This window comes from Elaeis guineensis, chromosome 2, assembly GCF_000442705.2.
Source record: "Elaeis guineensis isolate ETL-2024a chromosome 2, EG11, whole genome shotgun sequence".
NCBI classification, from domain to species: Eukaryota; Viridiplantae; Streptophyta; class Magnoliopsida; order Arecales; family Arecaceae; genus Elaeis; species Elaeis guineensis.
Window position 1 is genome coordinate 91,691,887 of NC_025994.2, and position 24,751 is coordinate 91,716,637.

The 24,751-nt window shown below is 38.6% G+C and overlaps 1 protein-coding gene and 1 non-coding gene across 2 annotated transcripts; one reads left to right on the forward strand and one right to left on the reverse strand.

The window, feature by feature from the left end:
- Positions 1-9,111: 9,111 nt before the first annotated feature.
- Positions 9,112-13,381, forward strand: LOC105053404 (cytokinin dehydrogenase 5). Its single transcript, XM_010934542.3, has 6 exons — positions 9,112-9,268; positions 9,439-10,112; positions 10,224-10,351; positions 10,904-11,179; positions 11,516-11,778; positions 12,590-13,381. The coding sequence occupies exons 2-6, from the start codon at positions 9,515-9,517 to the stop codon at positions 12,930-12,932; spliced, it is 1,608 nt and encodes a 535-aa protein (XP_010932844.1). The 5' UTR covers positions 9,112-9,268; positions 9,439-9,514; the 3' UTR covers positions 12,933-13,381.
- An 11,022-nt stretch (positions 13,382-24,403) lies between these two features.
- Positions 24,404-24,510, reverse strand: LOC140855960 (small nucleolar RNA R71). The gene has a single exon (XR_012139402.1). It is a non-coding gene; the product is annotated as a small nucleolar RNA R71 (small nucleolar RNA).
- Between the last annotated feature and the right edge of the window lie 241 nt (positions 24,511-24,751).

Here is a 24,751-nt window from a genome sequence, read left to right on the forward strand (position 1 = left end):
TTAGCAAAAATAAGTGTATCATTTGCACATTGAAGTATTTTGGTACCACCATGAATCTACAAACATTCCAATCCCTCAAAGATTCCATATGAGGCTGCATGATTTAGAAGACGGTAAAGAGGATCCACCACCATAATGAACAAAAAAGGTGAGAGTGGATCTCCCTATTTAAGCCCATGTCTACACAAAATCCAATTCTCTAATTTTCTATTGACATTCACAATCACTTTGTTAGGCATCAGAATATTTTTAATCCAATCAATCCACCAAGGAAGGAACTTTATGTTAAAGAGGACTTTGATGAAGTAGAAAATGTCTATTCTATCAAAAGCCTTAAAAGAAATCTAGTTTACATACCATACCCTCCTCTTTTAACTTTTTTGAAAAAAAAAATAATCTCATTTGCACAGAAAATATTATCGAGAATAGACGTTCCTTTAATATAAGCTGTTTATGCAGGACCAATAACCTGATATATAAAAGGCTACAATCTATTAGTCAACATCTTAGTAAAAATTTTCGTAACACTGTTGGATTTTAAAAACATCCGTCATACCTACTTTGCAGTGCATTATCCTTCATTTTGCTTTATGCTTGTAATTCCATTTGCCGGGGTCTCTTAAGGGTTTTCATAAGTACATACCATTTATTTGTTAATTTTATTCATTAGATTAAAATATGTTTTTATGTGTCAAAATCATGCAGTCTATTGTTGGATTCTAGCTTCTCTTTTCTTTGTAATTTTTTTTAAAGATAAAACTTAATTTCCTATTTGCTCATAAAATAAAATAAACATAATATTTATGTAGATGTTGTGTGTTTTATATTATGAAATTGGTAACGTTTAAGCTTCTGAAAATGATGGTACTAACTATCTATTCCTTTCGCACAAATCTAACCACTAGATCCACGCCTAATTAGTTTTAGTTGTGAGCAGGCATAGATGAAACAAGATGATGTAGCGCAAACTATAGCAATTCTAGTTGCATTGTGGACAACACTTCTATTTACTCTTGTCGAATGCCCTATATTTACCCTCGTTGAGCACCTTATGACTGCTTAATTAGGGTTACTTCGGCCATTTGTCATGCTTGCAAAAGTTATACCAATTTTTGCAATTTCAATAGCATACTAATTGTCATATAACAATAGCACGAGAGCTCAAAAAGAGTCACTTGGAATAGCTAGACTTGTAGAGAGTCCAATTGCATGCGGAAATGATTGACCTTTAGTAATTAGACTCGTAGGAAAATTGCCATCACTGCTGATCTTTGGTGCTGATCAGCATGCATAGACTGCACGTGGAATCTTAAAATTTTTATTTTTATGTGAGTAGCTTAATCTTAAGTAACTGAAGAAATGATCAACCTACTATTGTTAGAAAGCCTTTCAAGTATCAAACACTAAATCCAATGTAGGTTAGCTCCAAGAGCCTCTCCAGACTAGGGCTATCCATAATTCAATTTTTGATTTTTATTTTCAAGAATTTTGATTTTCGATTCGATTCAATTAAAAATCAAAAAATCCAAAAATCAAATTGAAAAGCAAAATCATAATTTAAATTTATTTTGTTTACTATGTTGAGAAATTGTTGGTTACATAAATGGATGATTGGATATATAGATTTGATCTATTATTATAATTTATTGTGATGCTTGATTGCTTGTTTGCATTATAGATGATGTGATTTTTGATATGTTACATTTTGTTTATTATCGATTGATCATTTATCAATTACCAATGTATCATTACTTATCAATTTTTAATTTTTTATATAAAAAATTATCAACCAACAAAATAGATCTTGACTTTACTTAAATATAATGTAACAAACTAACAATAAATCCATAATAATTATTTAAATATATTATATCAAAAATAAATAATTAAAAATAAAAAAAATTATAAATAAATCGAATAATCGAATCGGATCGAAATTTTTGATTTGATTTCGGTTCCATTTATATTCGGACCAATTTTTTATTTTTATTTTTTTATTATTTAATTTTTAATTCGAATCAATTTAGATCGGATTGAATTGATTAATATCGACTGAACAGGCCTGCTCCAGTCTGTACAGCTGCATCACAAGTGTCTTTCTTCGTAGGGACGTGATGTATGAGTTTGCATAGGCTATGGGGTCCATTGTAGTATGTGGACCCTGGGGTGCCCGAGTTGATAGGTATGTAGCGAAGCTATCCTAATAGAATATCTTACACACTTATCCATGGGGAATCAGCATTGGTCATGCCGCTTTATTTTCCAGGTCAATCTCCACGTGAATCTGTATTGGAGCTCTGGAAAGTTAGAAACCATATTTGGTCTCACTCTTGTTCATGAGCTTTTATTTCCTCTTTGCAACAATATCTTTCTTTTTTTGTGGGGGATGTTGTGGGCAGGTCGTAGAAAAAACTCTTTTAAAAATTTTACATCGGACAAATTCTGAAATATCATGTACTTAAAAAGGATACGAGCACGTTCTTCCCTCACGAGGTATCTTTTCTTCCGCAAAGGAGCGAAAGAACAAAATCATGAGGCCGTCTGCGTGACGCTGGGTCGGAACGGAATAATCCCTGATGGGGCCCGATCAGGAGCTCCAAGGACAACCCCCGATGGAAACCACGGGGCACGTTCTCCATCCGAACCTAGCCAGAGCGGGCAATACTTCGTGGGACGGAGCGACGGTTGACTCCGACGACCTGCTTGACACATGGACACATCAGTGGCGCGCCAGGTAAGGGCCATCCGTCCCCTGTTCACAGCACATGCCCCTCCAGAGTGGGGGGCTATGTTGTGGGCAGGCCACAGGGGGACCTTCTTTAAAAGTCCCACATAGGGCAAACTCTGAAGTGTCATGTGCTTAAGAGGGATACGAGTACGTCCTTCCCTCACGGAACGAAAGGACAAAACCGTGAAGCCGTCTGCGTGACGTTGGGTCGGGACAGAATAACCCCCGATGGGGCTCAATCAGGGGCCCCAGGGACAACCTCCGGTGGGGACCACGGGGCACGCTCCCTGTCCGGACCTAGTCAGAGTGGACAATACTTCGTGGGGCGGAGCGATGATTGACTCCGACGATCTGCTTGACACATGGACACATCAGGGGCCAAGAACAATATCATTTTTTTGATTTCCTACATTCTACCACGTACTGCATGCTGAATATCTCAAATGATTTCCTTCCTTTGGTTGCAAAAAGAAAATTTTGAGAATAAAAAGCCTTCAAGAGTTGATGAGATACCCGTTAGCCAGCACCTTTATTCTATGGTAGAACAAGTTGACGTCTTATAGGGTTGGCAATTTGTGGGAGCCTGACCTAAAATTCAGAGATGCCTCCTCTGTTCTCAAAAACGTTTTGAGAAATTATTTTATAGGTCAGACCTAGTGGACTAATCCAAATCCCGGAGCATACGTACAATGGATGGTAGATTCGCCTCTCCTTTGATCTTGAATTATTTAAATACAAGAAGTTAATGTGGTGAGTGGCTATTGAATTGATCCACTGGATCTGGTTGATCTAATAATTATATATTTTTGAAGGGGCCAACATAGACATATAAGAGTACCGTGTGTACCTCAAAGTGAGAAGTTGGTGCGCTAAAACCTTTCACTAATGCTTTTTTTTAAATTTATTTTGAGTGCATCTTGTATTTAAAGGCAGCACGTCAGATCGATTAAAACCATCAGAATTAACTTTTCTTATAATAGGCTAGAGCAATCCCAGTCTGAAATTTTAAGATGGGGGTGGGATGGGAGAGAGATTCTTTTATGTTGTGAGAAAAAGACAAAATTGTGAAAGCTAGTTTGAAATAATAAATTTTGAAGATTATTTTTTAAAATTCAAAAATAAAAAAATTGGATCTTTATATTTTTTTTTTCTAAGTAGAAATTTGGATCTTTTCATTCAATCAGGTTGCTTCTCATAAAAATGTCCTCTCTTTTTCAACCGGTCCGGCCGAAATCATAAAATGGTAAACCAAGTACAAGCATATAGTAGCCATGTGGTTCAGACTGTGCCAAATCATGATCAAATTATATCATGCTGTAATCTACGTTGCTTATGCCAAACAACATCTGAGAGTTACACTGATTTGCGCTATATAGCAACAGTGAATGAATTAAATCAAGCCTACCATATTAACATGGTTTTAGAAAAGAAAAGAAAAAAAAAAAAAAAAAAGGTTGCTGCACTAACCAGTGCTATATATTAGCCATTTAAAATGAATATTCCTGCAATTGGAAAGCAACACCTTAACATAAGGAGTGTGACTGCATGATGCCTGCCTCCTTGCGAGGCAATTTTGGCTTTGAATACTCATGATTTAATTTTAGCCCGAAGAGCTTAACAAATTTGCAAAACACATCCTTGATAAATCCTGTATGCGTTCCTCTAGAAGTTTAGAAATTGTTGTTCGCCCAAAGAAAAGCCTGATGATTATTAATTGCTTTATTAAAATGTAATCTCACTTGAAACGTACCTAGTACATGGTAATTAAGTCGGTTTTAGAAAAAGGACTAATTCGTAATGGACACTGGGGCAACTCGTTGGTTTTTGGCTTGAGACTCACATTTGTCGACCTTAATTTGTGTGAAAATGTTGACCCAACCCATCGTCTTTTTTCCCCCTTTCAATGTATGTGACGCCATTGTCCTTGACAAAGAAATTGAGCAATCGTACCTTGCAGCCCTTGTCGAGCTTGCTGAGAAAAATGGCCCATTTCAATCACGCCAACATCTTTACCGGAATTGCTGGCCTCAAAAAGTCCAAACAACAAATCCCTGAAAATAAGGTAAGGTTAAAAGCCGGACAAGTTAATTTAGAAGAAGCCTCCACTCCCGCTAAAAGATCAAGATGGTTTCTTCCTATAATAAAAATAAGAATCAAGAGGACCTATCTAGAAGACAATAGTAAGTGGTGCAAGGCTTACTAAATTGAATGAGAGGGGCCCCTTTTGAAGGGCTTGCCTAATGGCCACCCTCAACCTATTCTACTACAAGCATCCAAGGGAGACAATGAGTGGAGGGAAAATGGGTTGGGGTGAAGCTATGTCCTTTGTAAGATGAAATTTTTAGTTAGATCAAATCCACTGCTGGGCTGGTAGATCAATCCAACCATGAAGCAACATGCACAAATACACAAGTATCACATATTTTTTATTTTTGTCCTTCTTTGTGCATGTGGCTTCATGGTTAATGGATTAGTCCACCAGCTCAATAGTAGCCTTGATCCAACCAATAATTTCTACTTTGCAAGGGTGATTTTTTCCAAAGATATGACTGATAATGCAATGATGCATACATATAGAAGCACGAGTGAAATTTTTGCCATAGCGAATTGAAATGGTGTTCATACCTATTCAATCACAAATGAGAAACTTGTACTTGTGATGCATGTTTGCAATCTTAATCAAAGACAAAACCATATTCCATCTATTATATCTAGAATTATGAAACTTGCATCATTATTATGACTTGCATACTATCAAACTAATATGGTGACATGTACATTGGCCCCATGGTAGCTCTAAATTATGACCTAGAGGATCAAATGTGTTGGCTAGAACCAAATCTATACTCATACGAAATGGAAACGTCAGTGTCAGTCTTTTGGACATCCCTCATGGACCTCCCATGGTGAACATCACCCGCATTGCACATGATCAGTACTGGCGTTATCTAATTTTAACCCATACCTTCACATCAGAGTTGGTTTTGGTTGGCAAACTTAAAGCCCTTCTCTGGAAGTGGCCGGATAGGATATGAGTCGATGAATTGGATTTACTACCATACTGATCAAGTTTAAATTGGATCGATGTAAGAGTCAAAATCAAATGAGACGTGAATCCTCTGCGGTACTCAAAAAGTACTACAGAATGCTGTGCATGGTTGAATATCGTTCATCTTAAAATAGACGGTTGCATGTGCTTACACGCACACATTAAAAAAATTATAAAGAAATGAATGCATAAATTTTTGAGATATTTGAATAATTTGGATGGCCGTCCATTTTATGATAGATGGCATCTAACTATGTACAGCACTCTATGATATTTTTTTAGTACCGTAGAGGGTTTTATTCCAAACCAAATGGAGCAGGACCATTTTTTTTGCACTGTGCTAGAAGCCAAAAACTTGCTATCCTCTCTTCTCCATCTGGGCAATGTGGCCAGAAGAAATGGTCCCCAAGAATGAAGTAGGGTGGGGTAGAGGAGCATGTGTTCGATATCTTACTCGCGAGAGCTATCGATTGCCTTGAAGAAGTAAACAAACAACTTATCTCTTAAATGTGCCTTCTAAGCCAGACGAGGCATAGATGCGCTCACATGCAACGCCATTGATTAGAATTGGTGGCATTGTGTACCCTCCAAATCATTCCATGGAACTCTGGATTGCATGGCCCGCATGCCCATGGATGCCAGTGCCGATTGATGTGGACGTGCACTATTTGGACAGCTCGGTTTGATATAACACTTGGACTGCATGCATTTTGCGGACGTGACTTCGATTTTGTACGCATATTCCACCAACACTACCGTTTGAAGACTTTTAGCGAGTTGGATCGATGCCGAAGCAATAAAAAATGTGACCCAAATGAAAGTGTCTTGGAAAATTATAGATGCTAAAGTTAACGTAAACGAAACCAGCAAATACATCGGAAATGTAAGCTAAGCATTTGAAACAGATTAATCAGAGACCGATAAATTATAACAAATAAGAAAAATTAACATGAGAAACATTAACAAATTAAGATCTTGAACAGTTTAAAAAGGATAGAAATAGGAAAATACCAAAATATCCGTATATCAGAATAAGTGAAAAAGATAGAGATAAGCTTCTGTACAGGCCTTTTTTGTTGCAAATAATATTGGCGGAATATTATTCCTAGGGGATTTGCGGTATTAAAGCCTCGACCATTAAAGAACTAGGTTGGTGCTCGTTTTTCTTCAATTTTTTTTTTTTTTTTTTTTTTATAATATAGTTTTTTGAGCAAAGATTAACAGATCTATTTCACTAGAGAATGAAAAAATATAAAATGAAAGCACGGAGCTAGCAAGCGAACGCTGGAGGCCACAACCGAAGGTGTCACTTTCCAGGTTGGAGTACATGTTCTCAGCTAAGCAGACGTCAAAACGAAGCAAGGTACGTCACTAAGAAAGCTAAAGGACTTACGTACACTGGACTGACCCAGTAAAAATATATTATTTTTTAGTAGAGTAAGTACAGTAAAAATCATTTGCAATTAAAATGATCGATATGGTACCGAGAAATCTATGGCTTTTTCATGTTGTTACTCAAACCCTAATTCCTCTCACCAAGTTATAAGATCTTCCCGTCCAATTGCTTGCCAGGAAAAGAAAATGACTGAGTGCAATGTTCTCGGTTATTATATGTCTCAACAACCACTGGAGGATTGAAATTGATACTTCTTACCCAAAAGGCAGTTACACCTACTAGATTGAATTAATCATCAGCCCAAAGCATATGAAGTCCTCAGGCCAGCAACAGTTAACTAAAACTGCTATAAATCAAATATATGTGAGCCAACAAGGAGAGCATCCATGAAGAAAATTTAGCAAAGAGGCCATAGAATGAAAAGCAACCATATGGACCCCAGAAGCGTGACGTTTTCCTGTATGCAAGTGGGCAAGAGTCCAGCGGCCAATAAAATTTACCTCGTACTGGATTTTTCTACCACTTGAGTTGTAAAGGATTTGCAATCGTTCTTAATTAGCATATATTCCTAATGTATAAAATATATATAGACTAGAATAAATGCATGATTTAATTTTGAGATCCTTCAATTAAGATTTCATCTTTTGGACATTTGTTTTTCTATTGGACAAAGCAGCATGTACATGAGAGAAATGAGTCCACGTCGTCAACAGTAGATAGTCATCAAAGATATGAAAATATATGGTCTTAATTCATTGGTGGGAACTGGTAGAGTAGAACAAGGTTGACCAGGGTGGTGTTGCTAATTTTTATATGGCGTTTTATTATATCAAGCTCAATTTAATATCAACAAGCATTAGTATTGCCGCTTTGCAAAAGGAAACATATCGAGCATTCAATCTATATAAAGGATAATTTTTCACAATCGTGCCGAATCTTGTATATTTATTTATAATAGATACAGACATTAAGGAGGGGACAATTTTTACCAAGTAATCCCTAGGAGAAGACACCTACATGCAATTAGGGAGAAGACAGCATATTTATTTCAAACCTAGGAATAGCCTCTGCCTACATAAAGTTGTGCATGGGAAGCATGGATGGGGGAATTTGATTATGGATTGGCACGTGGAGAAATAAAAAATTACACATGCGACAGAGTAAAGCTCGAACAATTTAAATGGCAGATTTAAAAGACTAGGCAAGCCATCTTAAGAAACAATTACCTATATGACAAAGCAAAACTTGAACAATTGAAATGAATACAAAAGACTCTAACTAAGCCATCAAATAGCCAACAACTGTTAGACTAGCTAGTAGGCACTGCTCCATTGAAGTTTTGCCCTTGGAGAAGGTCGAGGATTGAAATCTTCAAAATTACTATTAAAAGAAATTAAGAATAAGTAAAATCTATTTTTCATGATAAAATGATAAATATGCAATGATCCTAATTAAACTTTGGATTTACTTAGATAAAAGAGAGGTGCCGACCAATTAATCAAAATCATGTGCCAGCCAATTAATCAAAGTCATGTTAGCTCCTACAAGCCAAATTTTTATTGAATGGAAGAGTATTAGTGACCAAATTTTCTAGTTGGATCCTGTGCCATGACATTTTTGCAAGGGAGAAGCCAGTGGAGAACCAGGAGAGCGGATCAGGTTAGCCCTACCCCCCCCCCCCCACCGTCCCCTCGCTCACAGAATCTGGCTTCACCTAAAACCCTCTCTCTCTCTCTCTCTCCGGGGTCCCCGCACTTGTGCATGCCACCTCAAGCACAAAACTCCACGTGAACCCAGCCCAGAGATCCGAGCATCCGAAGGGCCCCACCATTGGCCTTACACGTGGCCCACGGGTCCCACTCTCTTCCTATGCGATTCTGCCGCGTGTTAAACGAGAGAGAGAGCAATATTAATGGTGGAGAGAGAAGAACAGAGAGGAGAGTGAAAGAAAGAAGGAAAGAGATCGAGTCAAATCTTTATTGTTTTCTTTTTCCTTTTGGGCTCTCCAAACGCCACCCGGTGTTGCAGCGCAGCTGAGGACGAATCTTAGCATGTTGCGTATGGGAAGATCTTTAAAGCGCGATCTCGGCTTACGGTAGCAATCCCCGCGACTTCCCACGCACTGCCACGATTATGTTCCCCTCCGTCCTCACCTTTTCTTCCTTTCCTTCTGCCCTATATATACTATAAACCCAATATCTTCCTCCTCGCGCTCTCAAGCTATCATCTCTCTCCTCTCCTTTTTTATTGTCCTTCCTTTCTCAGTGCAGGCGCACGTTAGCATCATTCGTATCACAAACAATCCAACCTCCCCTTGAGCTTGTTAGCAGAGTTGGAGGAGATGACTAACAATTTGGTGTTGTTACTGTTTGTGATCTGCCGCTTGCTATCGACCGTCGGCCTGACGCTTGAGCCCGCCCAGCTACTCCAATTCAGCATGGAGGGCCAACTCAGTCTGGAGCCCTCCGACGTCGACCGTGCCTCGGTCGACTTTGGGGGCATGACCAGGGCCGAGCCGATGGCCGTCATGCGCCCGGCCTCGGCTGGCGATGTCGCCAGCCTGGTCCGGCTGGCCTACGGCTCCGCTCGCGGTTTCCCGGTCTCTGCCCGGGGCCATGGCCACTCGATCAATGGCCAGGCCCGGGCACAAGGTGGCGTCGTGATCGAGATGAGCTACGACCGAGCCGTAGGCCACCGGGCGAGGTCCCACCCGGTGTACTCCCCATCGCTTGGGGAGTACTATGTGGACGTGTGGGGTGGGGAGCTGTGGATCGATATCTTGAACTGGACACTAGAGAACGGCGGGCTTGCGCCCAAGTCGTGGACCGACTACCTCTATCTTTCGGTGGGGGGAACCCTCTCGAATGCTGGGATAAGTGGGCAAGCCTTCCACCATGGTCCCCAGATAAGCAATGTCTATGAGGTTGATGTGATCACAGGTTGGGTTGAATTCATATACTAATGTTTTGTGTTGGGTTAGGTGTTAAGATTCCCTCATTTTATATGTTTTCTGATATACTTTGTCCAATATTATTTCCAACGTTTTCTAGGCAAGGGGGAGATCGTGACATGTTCAGAAGAGCAGAATTCGGAGCTATTTCATGGAGTTCTTGGTGGTTTAGGACAGTTTGGGATTATAACAAGAGCTAGACTAGCATTGGAGCCTGCTCCCCAAAGGGTTAGCTTCATAATTTCCATCCACAATATTTGATTGTTTGCTCTTCTGTTGACTGTTCTCTCGCTTAGCTGTGATGACTATAATGAGTTTGGCCTGTGACGACTGACCTAACCAGCCAAGAATCTCCCCATCCCCCCACCACCTCTCGTCCAACATGGGCTTGTTTGGGGCCATTTGGTTTTCTCCCACCTTCCCCGAAGAAAGAAGAAAGAGACGGGGCCTAATTACCACCCCGCTAGCTTGGAATGCCATTCTCTCCAATTGTACACCTGTGCAAGAAATCGAAACTTTTGTGCACTTTGTGCTGTTTTTCTGTGCAACGTGACACCGACGCCTAACCAATTGGTGGAAAAAGTCATTCAAGACAGCTTGGAGGTAGCCCGGACCTGATGGAGGATGGGGTCATAAATGGAGAGAGAGAGAGAGAGAGAGAGAGAGAGAGAGAGAGAGAGTGTTTCATGGGAATCTTCTTCTTCTTCTTCTTCTTTTCCCCTTCTCTCGCTCTTGGTTTCCAAACGTGATCTCTATCCGATTTCTCTTTCTCGTGAGCAGGTGAGATGGATTCGAGTGCTCTACTCCAATTTCACAACATTCACTCGAGACCAGGAGCTCCTCATCTCCCTTCATGGCACCCACCGGAGCGAGAGGTTCGACTACGTTGAAGGCTTCGTCATCGTCGACGAGGGCCTCATCAACAACTGGAGGTCCTCCTTCTTCTCCCCTCGAAACTCGGTCAATATCAGCTCCATTGGAACCAACGGTGGTGTGCTCTACTGCTTGGAGATGACTAAGAACTACGACGACTCCACTGCCGACTTCGTCGACCAGGTCAGCTTGTGTTTACTATAATGTTTATAGATAGTAAGGAAGCAGCCCCATGTTTCCTTGGCCAACATTCTTTCACTCCCATACCTAAAAGCACCAATGGTACGGCTTTTGGCTCGTCATATTTTTTTCTTATCCTTAAACCATCGACAATAATTAAACAACCACCTTGGAGAACATGAGAAAAGATCTCCACACCAGATCTTATTCCATCACCTTTCACTATTTTATTGCACGGCTGCTCACCTTTACAACCTAACATGTATGACCATATCAGTCTCTCAATTGAAAAAGGTGAGCTTCGCTGACTTGCTAAAAATTTATGTGATGGGCTTGCAGGAAGTAGAGGCTTTGCTGAAGAGGCTGGAGTTCATACCGGCATCCGTGTTCACGACCGACCTCCCCTACGTCGACTTCCTCGATCGAGTCCACAAGGCTGAGCTCAAGCTCCGGGCCAAGGGGTTGTGGGATGTGCCACACCCTTGGCTCAACCTCTTCGTTCCGGCATCTCGCATTGCCGACTTTGACCATGGGGTCTTTCGTGGCATCCTTGGGAACAAGACTAGTGGGCCCATCCTCATCTACCCTATGAACAAGCACAAGTAATCACGCCCGCATGCCTCAGCTTGCATGCATGCAACCACACTCATATTTACCAATAACACACTTGAGACAAAATGACTCCTTCTTCGGCTATCATAGCAGCCGATCCATGCCACATTGTTGCTTCATTAAACTGCCACCATATATGATTGTAACCTCCACCTGTGCCTTGACGACCTATTTATTAATCACAGCGTTCCTCTAGATGATGACCAACTCTAACTATGAAGGTGAAGTAGGTCCGACATTATGACACTCGATCTTAGCCAACAAGAAAATATACTGTTGCCGTTTCATTGCGACCCACCAACTCATTTGCTGAGTCGTTTATCATGTCGTGTTGAACCTGCTTTAAGAATTCAAAACGTAGCGTTTCGTGCCTATCCTTCTTTAAAAAAACGTGGTGTCAGATCACTTTAAAACACTAATTAACTCACTTGGGTTTGTCCATATATGTTAATCCATGCACCATGATTTATTAATACCAAAGGTGTTGCTTTCATCAAAACCTAAAAAGAGTTAGGGAGAAGGAATCTGGAAAGAGATAGATTCTATTTTAAATTTGGTTGCTTTAGTTTCTCTGTATCTCACTTCAATCAATGCTCATTGAAGCCTTCCATGACATTGTCCTTCAGCATTAAAAGATGCATAGAATATGTAAATTTATTATTAGCCATACTTAAAAACTGAAACCTCTTCATTCTTCGACTAGATCAAACCTTATTATTGGTGGACACGCACATATATTTAATATTTGTATACATATACATATATTAACGTTTTTTATTTGGAAAAAAAAAAAAATTGTAGGTGGGATGAGAGGAGCTCGGCGGTTACACCGGACGAGGAGGTGTTCTACCTGGTGGGCTTTCTGAGGTCAGCTCTGCCCTACTCGGGCGAGTCGACTCAGAGTCTGGAATACCTTAGCCAACAAAACGAGAGGATTCTAGCGTTCTGCGACGAGGCGGGCATCGAGGTGAAGCAGTACCTACCACACCACTTGACTCGGGCCGAGTGGGCTCGGCACTTTGGGACCAAATGGGACCGATTCCTTAGGCTCAAGGCCGAGTTCGACCCCAAGGGCATCCTTGGCTCAGGCCAAGGGATCTTCCCACCTTCTTCCTCTCCTTTCTCCTCTTTGTTCCCCTCATGAGCACTTCATGACTCGCTAAGGCAGGCATCAAGAAAATGGAAATGTAAATGTCACTGCTATGCTACTGTCTTTTTTTGATGATTTGCTATTGCTACTTGCCATCTAGGGGTATTGGGTAGGGGAAAATGCATGGTTGGATGGTTGCCTTTTGGGCATTCAATACACAGGACAATGGAAAGGAGGAAGGAACAAAGGTGGATACTAGAAAGAAGTAAGTGGTGGGGAACCCATGGGGATTGGACCACCGACCTATAAGGGCTGGTGAGCTATAGGGTGCTGGTCTCCCACCATGGAAAAGCAGGGTCCAATCAAGAGAGGGTTCGCAAGTTAGGAGTGTCCCAGCATTTGTCTCCTATAGAAAATAATGCCATATATTGCTTTATCATGGTGTCCATATATAGGTTTCTTGTACATGAAAAAATAATTAGAAAATGGATATTTATTGGTCATTATTTTGCCTTACATAGAGCTCATGGTTTTGTTGTGGGTGCCAAATGCCAATAAATTAGCGTGTGAAGAATGTTCACTTGATAATTTTCCTCATATTATCTCCGTCGAGAGTGAAATGAAGTGGACTGTCAGACTGAGACCGCATGCAGATGTCAGCTGTTACGTGTCTAATTGAAAAATGAAAAGAGATTTAAAGAAGAAGATAAATAAGATTTATGTCAAGGAGAACCGTACCGGCCCCCTGGTTCTCCAGGAGGAGAACATAATTTCTTATAGGACTCATTTAGCTCACGAGAAATAGAAAGGAAATAAGACAATTCTTGAAAAGTAAAGATGAATCCTCTTATTTGATTAGAGTTTTAAAAAGAAAAAAAATGAAAAAAATTCTTTCCATGTAAAGATATTTTATATATTTTATGAAAAAGTAGAAATCCATAGAAAAAATGGATTTTTGGACTTTTCATGAAAATTGATAACTCTTTTTCTTTAAAATTTTTTTTTTTTAATTTATAACAGAAATTCTATAAAATATCAATGAATAAAATACTAAACAGTGATATATGCCAAAATCTTCATTTTCTCATCCTTACAAATTTAATATAATATTATATTAATTTTAATATATTATAATATTTATAATATATTAATATTATTTTGATATTTATACTAATATAATATTTTTTTATTAATATTAATATATTATTTATATTAATATATTAATATTATATTAATAAAATAAATTATTATGATATTATATTATATTATTATATTTATATTAATATAATATAATATTATTATTTATATAAAATTTGGAAGTAAAAAGATATGATCTTATATTTATTAAGGATATAATAGTTATTTTACATAATTTTTTCTGGAACGTGGATGTTTAACCAAATATAGCCCACTCTGATATAAACAATTTTTTCATAATCAACTAAACATATCAAAATTATATTCTCAACAAGTAACTTTTTAAAATATTACTTCCTAAAAAGTTGATTCCTGAGAAGAAAAGTTCTTCTCATGAACCAAATGGGTCCATAAATTCTCTTATTCTTTAGCTTCTTTTTGGGAAAACATCCATTCGTCACTTTTGAAATAATTATCAATTACTGAATAACAGAGTATAACCAAAATAAGTAAATAAATAAATAAATGACAGGACACTAATACCTAATCTAACATAATAACAATATTTTTAAAAAAAAAATAGGTATAAAATATATGGCAACAACAAATTTGTAGTGGACATAAACACTATAGTGGGTGCTAATTCTTTTTTCTAATGAACCAGCTTGTATTTTTGATGAAAAAGGGCAGCAGTGAACTGCATCCGACTTTTATTCAGAATGATTAACTAGCTTCTATGATGTGTGACAGAATTAGAAATGGATAAGTTAGGAGTATTCAAGACCTTATTTTCAGAGAGAGAGAGGTCCACCCTGCTTGTATTTACGGTATATAAAGAAGAAACAAAAGAAGACCGAGCAAGAAGGCTGGGAAAGCTCTGCAGCACAAAATAGAAATCGGATAAAATTTATCCGATTTTAACCAAACGACCCACCCAACATATACAGAAAGAAGACCAGCATCCGAAAGGTGGCGTAAAATCAAATTCCAAAACAAATCAATAAAGTTTGAGAAGAAAGCTTGAAACAAAGACGTTACTACGATGGAGGCAGATTCTAAGTGTGATCATGACAGCAATCATGTTGACAGCTAATGCTTTCTCCATTGTAAACAGCCACATCACTTGAGGTGACGCTACCATTGTTTTCATGCCACGCTGTGCCCGCATTGCTCTTGCCTGGATGTTGGAAGGAGGGTTATAGTATGTGCCGACCAAAGTTGGGCCCAGAGCTGGCTTTTGCTTCCTACTTGATGCCATGGACCAATGGAAAATGGTCAATTTTCCCACTTGAGATGGTTGAGAAGGTAAGTCCAAAAGAATATTTCTAGGTGGACCTAAAATGTCCCCTACTAGTGGACCCAAAATGTGACACGGAAATTCTGGACAACTGTTTCTTGTTTTTTTAGATGGAGAGAATGAACCACCCAAGTTCTATTGAAAGAAACAGAGTACAAACTAGAGATGATTGTAGAGTAGAATTGAGATAAGGATCGAAGGAGGAGAGTCGAAAATAAAACAACAGCAACATCTGGACAGGTAACAGGAGTTGAAATAAAGGTGAGTTCGAAGTGATGAGGTATAGCCTGCAGCTATCATACCTTCAAGGCTCTTCTTAGTCCATCCTCCCATGCATCATTGTTATTCAAGAAGACTCTCGAGTTTTTTCCTTCTGAAAAGGCCGCCATGTAGCACAGACTAGCTGAAACTGATGCCAATCTTCATCTCTTAGTAGTTATATTCTTCCTCCATGTAGTCCAGAGTTATTGAAGAGAAGGCATTCGACCTCTGATGTGAAGGGGCATTTAGGACGCTTATCCACATATTTTGGGTGTATCTGCAAGTTAGCAGCAAGTGATGAATCGATTTAACTTCATCAACGAAGGCCATCCAGGAAAATATTTTAAACTTCTCATAGTATTTGACATGTCCAGAGTTCTGTAGAAATTTAGGACAGCCTCGTCTTCTTCCTCATCATCAACATGGCATTGCCAGAACATGATGTTTAGGATATAAGCAAAGTAAATATAATAAATAAAACAAAGCCCCATGAAAATTGGTAGCTGTATTTCTGTCCATCTAGCATCCCTCAAGTCATTGGATGGAATAGAATTGCCATTTCAGAATTGACAGCAGCCGGGTATTCTGAGATTGATGGAAGGGCATGCATGACTTGTATATATTTGGCTGCTGCTAACATAAACCAGCAATATCCTTATCATGCTTAAATGACGTTTCAGTTGGGTTTGGATGGTGATAGGTTGTCTTTGTACTCCCCAGATTTCTATCATAAGACAAAAGATTTGTTGCAAAACTTGGCCGTAATTTGTGCAGAAAGAAATTTATATCTCCACAAAAAAAGGGATTTCTCGAGTTGGTTGGATTCTATATCTGCAATCCATCATCCTTATTATAATAAAACGGATTAGCAGTTCGGTGTGATTCATTAGGGGATTTGGTTATGTGCGGAGAAAGTTTAGTTATCAGGCAAAACATTTGCTATAGTCCATTCATATATAAAAGGACATGCTTTTTGATATAGCCCATGGGATTTAATTAACATATCCATACGTTTTAGTGAATTCAATAGCAAGAATCTTGACATCAGGAAAGTTTGATGCTGTGCAGCTAGCTAGATGATGTCCTGGTTGGTGATTTTATTAAGCTATTCTTTCCCTTGGACTTCCAGGCTGGCCCTACTAAAAAATTTTAAATTCTCCACAAGCCCAATGCATTTTGCATCCTTAATGGAGAACAAGGATTTTGGAGTTTTAGTGGTTGGTTGGTTAGAGGACTTGGACACGGGAAGAAAGAGTGGTACCAGCAGGCAGGCGGAGCAGGGCTACTTATATGTATCAGATTAGGGAAGTTTATTATTCTAGAAGAAAGGAGGTTTAAAAGATCTTCACCTACCTTTTCTTTTAGTCGGAGAGATATTCGCATAGAGCTCGATGCCTTTCGGAATTGCATTATTCAAATTGAGTAATGGTGACAGTGTGGATTCCCTCAGTTCTCCTGTCATAACACTCTTTGAAGAGCGTTTCCACAAAGCTACCCAACCAAATACCTTCTGCCATCTCATAATGGAATTGGAGAATGATGAGCTGGAATGTTAAATTTCTTGGCCCACTCTCCCTTCATGAATCCAGACAACTTGAATCTTTACAGAATTTTATTTCCACAGCCAGACCTTCAAACATTGTGGATGTACCAGTGTTGGAACTCACAAAAATGGCATCCACATGGTGGTATTTGTTAAGATGAAGACCATGTGAGAAAAACCCGACCAGAACCACAGGCAAGCTAGGCCAGTTCCGGCCTAGAACCACATGCGAGCGCGATGCACGCGGTCTACCACGTTTTGCGGTCCACGATGAGGTGCATGGATCGAGCGCCCATTTTCAGGATGTTTCTCGCGGTCCATGATGGACCGACGCTCATTTTCTGAGTATTTCTCACGGTCTATGCAATTTTTTGATCGATCGAGGTGCGATCGAACGGTCCTTATCCCTCCCAATGATGATCGGATGGCTGATAACCTTTTTCGGTTGATTTAGGCCTAATCTTGATCGATTTTTGGGTGGTTTCGGGCCATGCGATGCAGATCCGATGGCTTAGCTTATTTCTCCGATTCTACGGCGAATAGGAGTCCAATTTTGACATGGTTTGGACCTGTATTCACCTGGTGATGAGCTCTATTTAAGAGGAGGACTTGGGAGAAGGTTCAGCAGGCTGAGAGCAGTGAAAACAGCAATCAAAGAGAGGGTTTCAGAGAGGAGAAAAATAAGAGATGTGAGATTCCTTTTTGAGAGAAAAATAAAAGTATTTTTCTTTGTAAAAGAGAGTCTGTGTGAGTCATTATTTTTCTTCTTCTTCTTCTTCTTCTTCTTCTCCAATTTTATACTTCATTGTGCCGTGGATTATTAATAGAAGAACATTGAGGAGGTCTTGTCCGTGGACGTAGGCCAACAATTAGGTCGAACCACGTAAATCTAGTGTGCTTTCTTTTCTCTTGTTTTTGTTGCTTGATTATCTCTCCTATTTTACATTCTATGTTTATTCTAGTTATCTTTCCTCTACAAAATGATCTTGTTTCTGCTGTACTTGTGTGTTGTATGGATCGAGGTCTGCTCGATTATCCACGATTTGTTCTTTCAGTTTGGTATCAGAGCGCAGGAGATTCTTTTGTAGTTAGATTGATCTGAAACAATGGTGGGCAAGGTAACGATAATAAAATACAAGATATCGAGGTTTGATGGATCAAATTTTGCACTTTGAAAGATGAAGATGCAGGTGGTATTGATCAAAGATGGTTGTGAAATCGCTTTGCAAGAAAAAGAATGCAAACCACAAGAGATGACGGATGCACAATATGAAGAGAAAGATAAGCTGGCGATGGCAAACCTCTATTTGGTATTGGATGATTCGGTATTGTTCAATATCAAGATCGAGACTACTGCAAAAGGGGTTTGGAAAAAATTGAAGAACCTCTATGAAGGTAAGTCTTTGGTAAATAAAATCTATTTAAGATAGCAATTATACAATCTAAAAATGAAAGACGGAGCATCAGTTCAAGAGCACTTAGATATATTCAATTCCATTGTGAACAAGCTTGCGGCCCTAGATGTCAGAATTGATGATGAAGAAAAGGCCAGCATTGTACTTGGTTCTATGCCGAAGTCTTGGGATAATTTTATCATGAACTTGAGTCACGTTGAAATCTTTAAGATGGAGTCTGTTGTTGCATCATTACTTACAAAAGAGATGAGGCAGAAATCTAGCCAAGGAAGCTCTTCGGGGGAGGCTATGGTAGCACGGGATAGGCTTTTCGAAAGAGAACGTGGTGATTGAGGGAAGACAAGATCTAAATCTAAAGACAAAAAGAAAGTAAAATGCTGGAATTGTGAAAAAACATGACACGTAAAGAAAGATTGTTGGGCTAAAGGAGTTGATACAAAATCTGAATCGAAAAACTTTCAAGGCAATGTAGCAGAAAGTGAAACTGGTTCAGCTACTTCAGATGATGGGGATGCATTGATGGCATTGGAAAGATCTGAGCTTACACATTATTGGATTTTGGATTCGGGGGCATCTTTCCATATGACTCCTTTTATGGAGTGGTTTCATACATATAAATCATTGGATGGAAAAGTTATCTATTTGGATAACAATACAACTTATCCCGTGATTGGAGTGGGAGATGTTCGGATCAAGATGTTTGATGGTATAGTTTGGACGGTTTTCAATGTACGGCATGTTCCTGCACTGTGCAAGAGTCTACTATCACTTGAAAAGTTTTATAAGCAAGGCTTAAAGTTTATCGGAGAAAAAGACCAATTGAAGGTATCCAAAAGGTGTTTGATGGTGATAAAGGAAATACAAATAGGTGGTCTTTATAAATTAATGGGCAAGACTCAAGTGGAAGAGACAGCAGTAGCAAGCTCAAAGATAGTGTCTCCGATGGTTTGGCATCAACGTCTGGGACATATGAGCGAATATGGGCTACAATTATTATCAAATAAGGAGATTCTTTCAGGATTCAAGTCAGCACTACTGAAATTTTGTGAAGATTGTATTTATAGTAAATAAAGAATGATCTCTTTCTCTTTATCACAGCAACGAAGCAAGAAATTTTTTGAGTTAATCCACTCAGATACTTGGAGTCGCCTGATAGATCATTGGGTGGATGTTTTTACTTCGTCTCCTTCATTGATGACTTTTCTCGAAAGGCTTAGATATATATCTTGAAGCAAAAATCTGATATTTTTGAAATCTTTAAGAAATTCATAGCTCTGATGAAAAATAAAAAAGGTTTGAAAATTAAATGCCTACGTTCTGACAATGGGAGGGAATATTGCTCCACGGAGTTTGATGAGTTTTATGGTGAGCATGGAATTCGACGACAGCATACGATTCCCAAGACACCACAGCAAAATAGTGTGGCAGAGATGTTTAATAGAACACTCATAGAAAGGGTCCATAGTATGATGAGCACTGCAAAACTTGACAAGAGATTTTAGGCAGAGGCTGCATGTATGGCTTGTTACTTGATCAATCGAGCTCCAATAAAATCTCTTGGGTTGAAAATTTCAAAAGAACTTTGGAGTGGCAAGTCCGTAAATTATTTTCATCTCCATGTCTTTGGATGTAATGCATATATGTGGATTCCAAAAGAAAAGAAAATAAAATTGGATAGAAACTCTCGGAAGTGCATCTTTCTTGGCTATGCTAAAAGAGTCAAGGGATATCCATTGTGGGACCCTACTACCCACAAGATCGTTGTTAGCTGAGATATTATTTTCAATGAAGAATCTTTTCAAGGCACCAAGAAAAAACAAGATGATGAAGCCATTACTTTTATTGAGTTTTTTTATGCAAATGACGAAGTGCAAGCAGAGCAAGCACAGGAGATTGATGAAGCAGCTGATGATGAATCAGGTGCGGAGCCTCCGCAATCCTCTGAGGATGCTATCTCACTGGAAAAGCCACCAACGGAGTCTGAACGGCCTAAGAGGGTCATTAGACCTCCTGCTAGGTATGATGACTATGTCACTTCTTTTATTCCTTCTACTAATCATATTTATGCTTATGTTGCTTTGACGAAGGAGGACGAGCCAACTTCATATAGGGAGGCATGTGAGTCCACCAATGCTGAAAAGTGGCATTATGCTATGGAGGAGGAGATGGAGTCACTTCGGAAGAATAAGAGATGGGAGCTTGTAGTTCTACCGAAGGAAAGGAGTTCGATTGGATGTCGGTGGGTCTATAAAGTAAAGAAGGATACAGATGAAAATGTAGAGAGGTTCAAAGCACATTTGGTGATGAAGGGTTATGCTTAGAAGGCAAGAATTGATTTTGATGAAATCTTCTCACCAGTGGTTCATCTTATTACTATTTGAATTGTTTTGGCAATCGTGACAATTATAGATTTGGAGCTCGAGCAGATAGATGTAAAGACGACTTTCTTGCATGGTGACTTGGAGGAGGAGATTTATATGGCACAATCTGAAGATTTTGTTGAAAAGGTAAGGAGAAGTTAGTTTATCGGCTGAACAAATCATTATATGGTCTCAAACAGGCATCGAGGTGTTAGTACAAGTAATTTGATTCCTTCATTATGAGTTTGGGATTTGATCGACTGGAGACAGATCATAGTGCATATTTCTACGGTTATGATGACAAGAGTTTCTGTATCTTGCTGTTATATGTCGATAATATGGTGGTCGCAGGGAATAGTAGGAGTTGAATATCAGATCTGAAAGCTTAATTGGTTGAAGAGTTCGAGATGAAGGACTTAGGAGCCGTAAACCAAATACTCGAGATGAAGGTACTACAGGAGAGAAAGAATTGGAAGATCTGACTTTCACAAAAGAGATATGTGGAAAAAATTCTGTGGCGCTTCAATATACAGAATGCAAAGTCAGTATCTAGCCCATTTTCTATTTAGTTGAAATTGTCAGCAGAACAATCACCCAGTACAGAAGCAGAAAAGGCTGACATGGCCCAGATATCATATTTATCAGTAGTGGGGAGTCTTATGTTTGCCATGATATGCACAAGACCAAACATTGTACAAGTAGTAGGAGTTGTGAGCTGGTATATGGCAAATCCAAGTAGCGACCATTGGACAGCAGTAAAGTGGATCCTCTGATGTCTGAGGGGGACTACTGATCATTCACTCTGTTATGGTTCAGAAGGATTAGAGTGCATTGATTTATGTCACAAATTGACATAAAAAGTATCAATTAATATCTAAATTATCTAACTTTATTAAGAAATTGATACTTGTTATTATATTTTGCAGAAGAAGAGATCATCAATAGAAAGAACAAGGAAAGAGGATTCCAACAGTGTAAATTTTATGCAAAACGGAGTTAAATTGACCTAGGAATTGAAGAATGAAGAAAGAAGACTCAATTGGGTCAAATCCGAGTCAAATCAGATCAAAATTGATCAAAAATCAACTAATTTGGTGATCTGGTTAGCCGCCTGGTCCACAGCAACAGGCGCATGGACCATGGACCCATCGGCGCACCATAAACCCCCCTAACAACCCTCTAAAACTTCTTAGTCCCACATCTAAAGTTTTGAAAACCTTATAACCCCCAAATGCCTATAAAAAGCCCCCAAAGGCCCTTGTTTTATGTATTCTTCCTTTCGATCAAGCTTGTAACCCTAGATAGTGGGGTTTTTAGCTCTCTTCTCAAGCCTCGAGCTTTGAGGTTTTTGTAATAAATTTTTTTTATATAAAATCTTATTTTTATGCAATTTCATCTCTTTACATTATGCAATTTCTTTTTCTTGCAATTAGGATAGTTTAATTTATGCAATTTAAATTTTATGCAATTAGGTTAGTTTAAATTATGTAGTTTAAATTTATGCAATTAGGATAGTTTAATTTATGAAATTAGGATAGTTTATTTTTCTGCATTTAAATTTTGCATGTAGATTTAGATCATGTCTAGCTAAGCATCTCTTCTAGGGTTTGCGATGAAGCTAGATCATGAGTAAGGATTTTACATAGGGTTCTTTCTTTTTCTTAAGGTTTCTTTTTCTTCCTCTTTTGCCAAGAATTTTTGATGAACTACAGTTGGGTCAGAGTCCCTTCATAGTTCATGCTTGATTCAGTGCATAGGAGGAGAAAACCCTAAGGGATCCTAGTTACTACTCCCCTGTAAAGAATCTTGATGGGTTATCATTGGGCCTTAGTCCCTTCATAATCTATGCTTGGGAAAGACAAGAGGAGTAGTCGTTAGGATCAATAAGAAAAATTTTAGGTAGAATTTCCTAATCTAGATCTAGTGGATTTAAAAACTCTAGATCCTTAGTCTTATTGTCTTTAGCAAACAACTTTCGACTTTTGATTTTCGTTAAAGCTCGCTTGAGCATAGATTTGAAAATCATTTTTAAACCAAGTCTCTGTGGGATCGACCCGTACTCGCTGGTCGTGCTACTCTGCACACCGTGCGCTTGCGGTTTTATTTACAAATTTTAAGATTTGCACATCAAGTTTTTGGCGCCGTTGCCGGGGATTTGACGTTTTAAATTATTTTCAAATATTTATTCTTCGTGCTTTATAACTCTCTTTCTTTTTTCTTTAGGTTTCTATATTTAGTTGGTGATTGCTGGAAAACTCAGGTACGCTTCTAATTTCTCTTTTATTATTTTTAATTAATTACTTTTCCTTTAGACCTAATCATTTGAATTTACTTAATCATAAAAAAAAATAATAAAATAAAACAAAACAAAAGACATTTCATAATCGTGAAGTAAAATATCAAAATTTAAAAAAAAATTTTAAATTAAAATCTTTTACATTCTTGGTCATCTTGTTTATTTGCATTTGCATTTTCATAATTAATCTAAGGGCATCAACCCATTAACAAGATAAGGTGGGGATTTTATTACCCTTTCTTAGCCCAAAAACCATCTCCATCATATTGCATTACCTAGACTTTTAATCTTAAAATCAATTAGACGTCAACCTTAAGGAATTCGAGCTCAATAGGACAAGGAACCCTAAGAGTTCTACCAAGTTTGAGTTGTTTGATTAGTTGGTGTCTAGGCAAGTTCCTGAGGGTGGTTTGTTAAATTGGTTCAGTTGCTGGCCTGGCCAACTCGTTTGGTGTTTAGAAAGGCAACGATGAGTGAACCTCCCACCTCTTATACTTACCTGGCTAACTAGTTGATCAATCTCCACTTGGAAGGCTTGAAGGGTCATCTTGAAACAGTTAGGAGCTGTCTAGATTTAGGTTAACCCTAGGATAGATTGAGTTTAATTTATTGATTCACTTGTTTGAAAAAAAAAATTTAAAATTTAAATTAATTTGATTACTTTTCTTTAGATTTAGGACTCCTTAGGATCTTCTCTTTAGAACTTTTTCTCTTTTCTTTCTTTTCCTTATACATAAAAATTTTATAAAAAAAAAAAAATTGTATAAACATCGAGAACCGTACACCTCGTGTGTGGAGAAGAGTGTCGGGTCGTCTAGTTAGAATTGAGTCAATTTCTGTTGTTCCAATGGCTGAACCAATCCAAACCATGACCCTTAAGGATTTGTGTTATCCAGTTGGCTCCATCCAACCATCTTGTATCAGGTTGCCACAACCCACAGCTAACAATTTTGAAATCAAACCTCAAATCATAAATATGCTTCCAAAATTCACAGGATTAGAGGATGCTTATATATTTATTAGAGAATTTGAGGAGGTATGTGCAACCATGAAACTGCAATTAACAGAGGATAAGGTCAAACTTAGATTAATCAACTTTGCCCTTAAGGACAATGCTAAGAAGTGGCTTTATAGTCTGCCAAACTATTCTGTCACTACCTGGGAGGGCTTTGTGAGAACATTTTTAAAAAAGTATTTTCCCCATCATAAAACAGCTAGGATTAGGAATGAAATAAATCAATTTTACCAACTAGCTGGTGAATCATTTTGGAAGTACTTTGATCGTTTCAAGAATCTTTTGACCCAATACCCACACCATGGAATAGAAACTTGGAGATTATGCCAGATCATCTATGAGGGGTTAGATTCAAACTCAAGAACCATGCTAGAGTCCATGTGCCAAGGCCAATTTATGGACAAAGAAACTACTGAAGCTTGGCAATTCTTAGAAGACCTAGCCGAGAAAAATTCACAGTGGGAAACAACTAGGGAACCTGATAAAACTACACCTTCAAGAGGAGGAATGCATCAAATTCAACCAACCCTAGCATCAGAGGCCAAGATT

Coding starts and splice junctions, on each gene's coding strand:
- LOC105053404 (XM_010934542.3), top strand. CDS start 9,515: ATGACTAACAATTTGGTGTTGTTACTGTTTGTGATCTGCCGCTTGCTA. Junction 10,352..10,903: donor TGGAGCCTGCTCCCCAAAGG/GTTAGCTTCATA, acceptor TCTCGTGAGCAG/GTGAGATGGATTCGAGTGCT. Junction 11,180..11,515: donor CTGCCGACTTCGTCGACCAG/GTCAGCTTGTGT, acceptor ATGGGCTTGCAG/GAAGTAGAGGCTTTGCTGAA.